The sequence below is a fragment of the Squalius cephalus genome (assembly GCF_949319135.1).
Source record: "Squalius cephalus genome assembly, chromosome: 10".
In the NCBI taxonomy this organism is placed as follows: domain Eukaryota; kingdom Metazoa; phylum Chordata; class Actinopteri; order Cypriniformes; family Leuciscidae; genus Squalius; species Squalius cephalus.
In genome coordinates, this window is record NC_137131.1 from 28,679,741 (window position 1) to 28,688,308 (window position 8,568).

Consider the following 8,568-nt stretch of genomic DNA (forward strand, 5'->3'; position numbering starts at 1 on the left):
AGAAGATATTTTGAGAAATGTCTCTGTGTTTTTTTTTTTTTTGGTCCATACAATGGGGACCAAAACTGTTTGGTTTCCAACATTCTGTCATCTGTGAAATATTAAAGAATATATTTTGATGAAAGTCAAAGAGTAAATGATAACAGAATTTTTGTATTTGGGTGAACTATTCCTTTACGTATCACTTTTGGAGGGTCAGGCTTTGGAAATGTGTTTATTTGAAACTTAAATTATTAAATGTAATTTTAATTGTATGATTTCATTAGAGGCACTCCTGTTTTTTTGCTATTAATAACATTAATAACATTTGCTATTAATAACAATAACATTCTAACATTTTTAAGTTTATTTTGTCTCCACCACTTTAGGTCTGATCCTTGTCAATGAGCCATACTATAATGAGGCTGGCTTTGACAGTGACAGAGGACTTCAAGAGGGTTACGAGAACAGTCGCTGCTACAATGAAATGGCACTCATTAAGATGGTGCAGTCAATGACTCTACTTCTCCAGCAGCCTGTGGAGGTCTTTCAGCAGGAGATCTGTGAGCACTTTGCCTGCAATGGCTGGCGGCTGGTCCATCGACTGGAGTCCTGGCTAGATTTGGATGGGGCAGTGACCGACCGTGCTTCACGATGTGGGGTTGGCAGCCTCCATGCAGAACCATTGGAGGAGATCCCCTCAGCTCTGGCCCACAGTAGTCCAAGCAAACAGGATGTGCGAAGTGAAGAGGAGCTTGAGGACTCGGGTCTCAGTCCTTCCACAGTGGGGCCCAGTTTACCTCCTGGATCAGCCAGGCAACGGGACCTGAGCCAGAACTCTGATTATGATAGCTCAGTGGTGGGTGGTGCAGGATCAGAAATACCAGAAGGTTTTGAAGGGGCATCTGGTTTTGTGACATCTCAAAGTGTAAAACCATGTCAGGAGTCTCAGCCGGCTGTGAGACCAAAAAAACGGAGAAAGAGCTATCGGAGCTTCCTACCAGAGCGCAGTGGCTATCCAGATATTGGATTCCCACTCTTCCCTCTTTCCAAAGGCTTTGTAAAGAGCATGCGTGTAGTTTTGCAGCAGTATCGAGCTACTCTTACAGCTGCTGGCGTTCCTGAATACCCAGAAAACAAATAATTGCCCTCCAGCATAATTTTCCCTTTTTTCTTTTCTCCCGGTTTACTCAACCCAAGAGCTGTGTTTTTCCCCTTTAACCCTTGGCAAGGAACTTGGATCTCCTCATCAGGCTGTAAATGTTCCCAGCAGCCTTTGTTAATTGCTTTGTAGCACATCTTTAGTTGCTTTGTTTGTTGTTGCCTCTCATTGGTCATGGGGTGGCAGCACATATTATTTGTTTGTATTAAACAATGTTGAAATATCATATGCTTATATCTTGTTTCCCTGACAACAACTCTGCCGTCACACCGCTCTCTCAGGGAAGTATGGACAGATATGAGACGTTAAGAGATACTGAAGGCATGACTGAATCTTTTGTTGTGTTTTGACTTATTTTTCAAGATTTGTGGTTATAAACCGTGCCAGAGGGATACTCCTATTGGTCTTAGGTGTCGTCCTTTGCTTCTGTTATTTTTTTTTTTTATTATTTTTTTGATGGGATTACCACCAGACTGTCACCACATATTGATTTGCACAAGTGGAAGGAAGTTCGCTTGCAGAAAAAAGGAGTAAGGATGAAGTTTCAGATCAGATGTGCCCCCCATTTATTTTTTTTATTTATTTTTTTTTTTAGTCCTTGGTTCATCAAATAACTATACTTCCAAGCGTGACTTCCTCTTTGGTCCATATTTCCAAATGTAGTGCTGCTTTATGTTGCATTGCTTTTCAGTCTTGATCAATATCATCATTCTTTTAAAGGTGTTGGTGACTTGCTTTTTGATCCAAAAAAGACACAGTTGTACAACTGCCCAGTCATCTATACTGTACAGAGCCTGATCATTCCTGCTAGTGTTTTGCACTGAAATCATATGAAAGTTGAGTGTCAAGTTTACATTTAAAAATCAAAAAGCAACCAGACACACTAAGTGTCTCTTGACTCTTAAAATTGGAATCTAACATCCCCTTTCCCTCTCCCTTAAACTCCATGGTACAACAGAAATATTTTCAACTTTACTAGTTAGTATTCTCTGTACAGTAATATTATTTACAACTTTTCTTACAATTTCACCAGAAAGATATATATCATAAATCCAGTTTACACATTTGTGAATAGACAATGGGACCTTTGGTAGGTTAGTCTTCTATACATGTGAGAAGGAACCCAGAGTCAACTAATCATTTGAAGAGGTTTGGCAGACAGATTGTTTTTTTTTTTTCATTGAGCTTTGCTTGCATGAAGGTCTCTGGTTTGAACACTGACGAGTTCCACCGTTCCCATTCCTAACTCTTTCCTTTGTCCAACATTGTTGCCTTAAAACTGATTTCAAGCTTGAACCTAGGGTTCCCTTTTTTACTGCATTGTCAGGGGCCAAGTCATGATACTAGTTATGGTGGAGAGGCATAAATGTTACTAATTATTATTTTCACAAGCACAATCTAAGAAGTCATATTCTTTCAACAACTGAAATGGTTTATTTGTGTATTTGCTTATATACATTTTTGTTTTGTTTGATACACTATTTAATCAACTTTTTCCTGATATCATATGTATCTTTGTGACATGATTTAGATGCTGTGATTTAGAAAAAGCTTCATGTTAATCCTGGTGCTGTGGTTCTCCAGACCACTAGGAGGCAGCAGACTAGTTTCAGAACTAACAGTTCCGACCTCATTCTTTTGTTTACATCAACATCAGGCCAGCTGTAATTAAGCACAGCCCACAGACACAAGTTTTACATGTAACAGATCCTCATAATTTTCTTAGTTTTGCACAAAAGTGAATGCATATAATTACACTTGTTACTACTGGAAGGCATATCATGTTTCTTCTGGAGTTATGAGCAGCTGGCTGTATTTTTTCCTGTCTTTTTTTCTAGCCAGCATACTTTCTTGCTGTAGTTTGGCTATTGGGCTGATTGGCAGATGTGTAGATGTAATATACTGCTGATGTTTTCTGCACGTTAACATTCAAGTCTTTTGAAAGACAAAAAGAAATTTCTGGCTGATGGCTTTGTGCCATCTTAAGAAATTCTCATACATGTTTCCATGCATAAGTCGCTGCCAGTAATATTTTTGAGATGTTTTAGATCAAATGATTTAATTTCTACTTTTTCTCTTGAATTTGTAGCTTATTACAGTTTGGTATTTGGAGAGAAAAAATGCTTTATCAAATTGTTTCATATGCACATTTGCTCCGTTAACTGATTAAATTGCAAGTCTCTCTTCCTCTAACTCTTTTTCACCAGTTCAGCCCCACATGATTTGTTTTTAGAACATTTCCTACATGTGAAGCTAAGTTTCAAGCGAGAATCAGACATCCACTTTAAACTAGGAATTATTTTGTGTGTGTGTAATATACTATGAATTTAATCAAACCATTATGAGGAGAGATAACAGCCAAAGCATGTAACATGTTGCTTTAAGCCTTAACGGCTAAATGAGACTTGACTGTACAATGTAAACATTTCCACAGTGGCCTGTATTGGTAAACTAATAAACATTTGTAGCCTGAATTCTCTGTACAGAAGTCATGACTATAGAAATGCATATAATATATAGATTATATATTTAACAGAAAAGTGGACATGTGAATGCTTGGGGTGTGTCGCAGAGTGTGTGTTGTATTATTCTTTTATTTATTTTTTGCTTCATTTGTAATTTTTATTTTATTTTGGTTGCACTAAATGTAAAAAGTGAAGCATTAAACTTTGCTAGCAGAACCATGGGAAAATATTGTGAATTATCCTGTTTTGTACTTAAGTATTCGTTTCTTTTTATTAGGAATTCATCATGCATTGGAAGAACAAACAACATGCATTTAAACAAACTTTTATTCAAAAAATAAAGAGAAATGCTCTCTCTGATTTGACTTTCCAATAGAAAAATTTAGAGTGAAAATATAGATTACTCAGACAAAATAATACGACTTTAAACAGTAGAAAATGAGTCAGCCACTTATTCCAAAAACATGGAGTTGAGCATTACATCTGCTCTGACATCAATTTTGAACTTTGTAGCATGGATACATTAGGATACATTGATTATTTAATAGGTAACCAATGTTACTTCCGCTTTCCTATCGGACAACTTTATTCCCTGTCCCTAACATACTAATATTAATATATTCAAATCTTGACTTACTAAATTATACTAAAATATATCTGATTGTTGTAACATTCACTTAGTACAAGATGATGATTTCACGATGTTAAGGCACATCAAAGATTTTGAAGCATTTATATCGTAATACATTCGATTTTTAATTTATAGTGCAAAACTAAGCAATCTAAAGAAGTCACAATCATTACTCAGCAACGCTAAACAATATAATAGATTAGCAAATACATTTTTGCAAAGAAATTAACAAGTTTTTTAAAAACATACACAGCACAGAAAGGAAAGTTCATATTTCAAAATTGATCAATAATTGATAATTGACCAATACAGTACATGCACACAAGTAATACAAAAATTCAGGCCAGCAGCCTGCTTATGAAATTTGCTATAGTTATAGCACTGCAGCATTACAGAATAGTCATTTGAAGAACAGCAGGTATCAGAGTTAGACTGGGGCAAGGTGTGGCTAAATGATACAATTGACTCTGCAGGACTGGATTGAAACATGGCGTTTTCTATGGGTAAGTAAGCTAGTTTTCCCCTATATACCCTTAGTGAAGCCAGACGAACCAGGGTTCCCACCGTAAATCGGGCAGCTCCCACGTGGCGATACTTCTCACTTTTGTCTACATCAGCCACAAAGCCCCAGGACAGAGACAGGAAGGAGAACATACGTTGACGTATGCCATGCGTACAGATGTGAGGTCCAGTCGTGACACCAGGCCATGAAGCCACAACTGACCAACAGCTCTTCACTGGACACAGCTTGTAACCTGAAAAACAGCCACAAGCTACTTCAGTCAAGGCACACCATAACCCTTTAAACCAGTCACCACAAACCTATGACAAAATCTTCTCTTGACTCCCTCCATCACACCTGTAGGACCACTAACGATCTGTCTGTCTGTTTATCCCACTGATGTGCTAAATTTGTTGAAACTTCAGTTTAAGGTGCTGGATGTTGCAAATTTCAGCTCACTTGCAACCCAGCCAAACAACACAGGAACAATTCATAAGAAGTCAGATGCAGTGTATGATTTTTATGGTTCTATAACTATTGTTGCTTGTCAGATTGTTTAATAGGATTTCAGTGACATCTTTGGTAAAAGCCATGAATATTCTAAATCCAAAATTTATCAGAAAGGCAATTAATCAGCAATAAGAGAAAAAGTCACGTGACATTATTCAAGTCTCACCAGTCCGTGATCACTTAGACTTCCCTATGGCAAGAGAACTTTCCCCCCAAAATTGATCTCAGACAGCAAAACAGTGGAGGGACAGAACATGGAGAGCAGATTGTTGCATCTTTGGAGGATTTTGGGTTTGCTTAGCGGAGTAATGACTCACTGACATTGATCTAAGAGGCCTGCAAGCAAGAAATTTGGATAAAGAAATTTCCCAGATGTGCCCTGGAAGGTCTCTGCTGCCCTATAGCTAATAGCTCCACATAAGCAATATATGAGCTGTGGAAATTCATTGTGGCAATTTAGACTAAGTGTAAAAAAGGTAGATGCTATTTACAGTAAGCGTAAATAGTGGATGGTGCACTCAGTATAAACAGACAATGGCAAAATATTTTGAAACAATTTTAATTTTTAACTCAATTGATTAAGGAATGTGTCTAAAAAGATTCACACCTATTTTTAAAAGCTATTTTAGGCATCTAGATAAACTATGGATGAAAATATAATAGAGATCAGCTATAGTATGTAGGAAGAGCTGTGCAGGTAAACCTCACTCCCCTTCCCCTCAAGAGGAGCATTAGTGACACACGGCAGATGTAGACCTGTGAAAGGATTTTTGATATCTTTAATACTGTTGCCATGGCAACGCATCAAACATTAATATTCTTTTTTGATGCTTTTGAGACTCTTAGCATGCTTGAAATTGCATGAAACTCGACAGACACATTACATTTATTACCTAGTAGACGTGCAAAGTTTCAGAAACGGGCATGGTGAGGGGCTCAGTAGCACCACCTTTAGTCAAAAATGGGGGCTTAGTTTTACGTAAAGTCACAAAAATCGGTATGTATATTGTTCTCCTCGAGCCAGACAACTTTCTAATTTACAGTCATTACCCCTAACCAACAGGAAGTCAGATATTTTGGTTTGAATGTGATTTTTTGGAGAATTCTCTCTCTCTCTCTCTCTCTCTCTCTGCCTCTGCGTCTCTGTGTGTGTGTGGGGTGTGGGGGATTTGTCTGTTAGGAGAAGTTTGCTTTTATAATTGTTTTTCAAGGTTTCAGGGGCTTTTGGGGCCCTTAACGTGCTCGAAAACTCTTGAAACTTTACACATAGGTCAGAACCTGCGGCCAACAGGGCCGGGCTGAAGCTGGTACACGAGCGTGGCAGGGGGGCTCAACAGCGCCCCCTTGAATGGGGTCCGAAAACTTGGTGCATAGATCAAACTAGCTTGTATAAATTAATATGAAACTCAGCACACATATAGATCTCATCGGGCCGAACAACTTTCGCACTCTTAAGTTATACGCCAGCCCAACAGGAAGTCGGCTATTATGGGTTGTTTGAAAAACGCATGCTGTGGAATTTAATGTACTCCTCCTACATAATTAATTCAATCCCCACCAAACTCGGTGTGCATGAAGTCAAGACAATGAGGATTTTTGATACCTTGAACGGTTTGGCCGTGGCGAGGAAACAAATTTATGGCGAGAAAAGAGAAACACGAAGTGGTATAACTTCAAAATTTTAGGAGGAGTAGTTCACATTCCACAGCAAGCGTTTTCCAAACAACTCATAATAGCCGACTTCCTGTTGGGCTGGCGTAAAACTTGACCGAGGGAAAGTTGTTCGGCCCGATGAGATCTATATGTGTACCGAGTTTCATATTAATTCATGCAAGCATGTTTGATCTATGGACCAAGTTTTCAGACCCCCTTCAAGGGGGCGCTGTTGAGCCCCCCTGCCACGCCCGGGTACCAGCTTCAGCCCGGCCCTCGTGGCCGTGGGTTCTGACCTGTGTGCAAAGTTTCAAGAGTTTTCGAGCACGTTAAGGGCCCCAAAAGTGCCTGAATAGTCGTAAGAAAAATAATAAATATAGCTGCGAGCAGCGATTACGGGCCCAAGCCGGTGGCACCGCAACCCCGGTGCATTTAGTTACCTAAAGGCACCGGGGTGGCGGTGCCGCCAGCTTTGGCCCCTTCATCGCTGCTCGCAGCTATATTTATATATATATATATATATATGTATATGTGTATATATATATAAATGTAACAAAAAACATATCTGTTCACAATTTAGCATCTTTAATGTATTTTCATCATGTTGAAAAAGTTTGGTGGCAATAAAATAAACCACTTAAGAGGAGTGGGTAAAAAATCAGAGACTGATTTTGTAAAGAAATCCACATTCAAACCAAAATGTCTGACTTCCTGTTGCTCGGAGCTAATGACTGTAAATTAGAAAGTTGTCCGGCTCGATGAGACCAATATACGTATTGATTTTTTAAACTGTAGGTAAAACTAACCCCCCCACTTTTGTCAAAAGCATTTTGGAAGTGACACACTTCCTGCTGCCAGTTGGTGGCGCTATAACTTTGACTCACAATAGTTACATCCATCTGATCGGCCTCTTACCACGAACACACTGCTGAAGTTTCATCAAGATCAGTTAATGTATGCAGAAGTTATAACACTTTGTGTTTCTCTTTTCTCGGCATAAATTCGTGTCCTCGCCACGGCCAAACCGTTCGAGATATCAAAAATCCGTCTGCAATTTAGCATCTTCAATGTCTTGACTTTATGCTGACCGAGATTGGAGGCGATTGGATGAATTCTCTAGGATGAGTACATCAAATTCCACAGCATGCGTTTTTCAAACAACCCATAATAGCCGACTTCCTGTTGGGCGGAGCTAATAACTTAGAGTGCGGAAGTTGTTCGGCCCAATGAGATCTATATGTGTACCGAGTTTCATATTAATTCATGCAAGCGTGTTTGATATATGGACCAAGTTTTCAGACCGTGTTCAAGGGGGCGCTGTTGAGCCCCCCTGCCACGCCTGGGTACAAGCTTCAGCCCGGCCCTGATGACCGTGGGTTCTGACCTGTGTGAAAAGTTTCAAGAGTTTTTGAGCATGTTAAGGGCCCCAAAAGCCCCTGAAACCTTGAAAAACAAAGATTAAATGGAATAGACAACCCCCCCCCCCCCACACACACACACACACACACAGACACAGAGAGAGAGAGAGAATTCTAGAGAAAATCCACATTCAAACCAGAATATCTGACTTCCTGTTGGTCTGAGCTAATAAGTGTCAATTAGAAAGTTGTCCGGCTTGAGGAGATCAATATACGTACCAAGTTTTGTCATTCTAGGAAAAACTAAG

General features: G+C 39.3%; 1 protein-coding gene across 1 annotated transcript in view; it reads left to right on the forward strand.

The window, feature by feature from the left end:
- The window catches only part of ube2o (ubiquitin-conjugating enzyme E2O), a 115,171-nt gene extending 111,348 nt beyond the window's left edge, over nt 1-3,823 (forward strand). Inside the window, exon 20 of the mRNA XM_079883251.1 lies at nt 369-3,823. Within this exon, the coding sequence (XP_079739377.1) occupies nt 369-1,123 (755 nt within the window). The 3' untranslated portion in view covers nt 1,124-3,823. The remainder of the gene's footprint in view (nt 1-368) is intronic.
- The last annotated feature ends 4,745 nt before the right edge of the window (nt 3,824-8,568 follow it).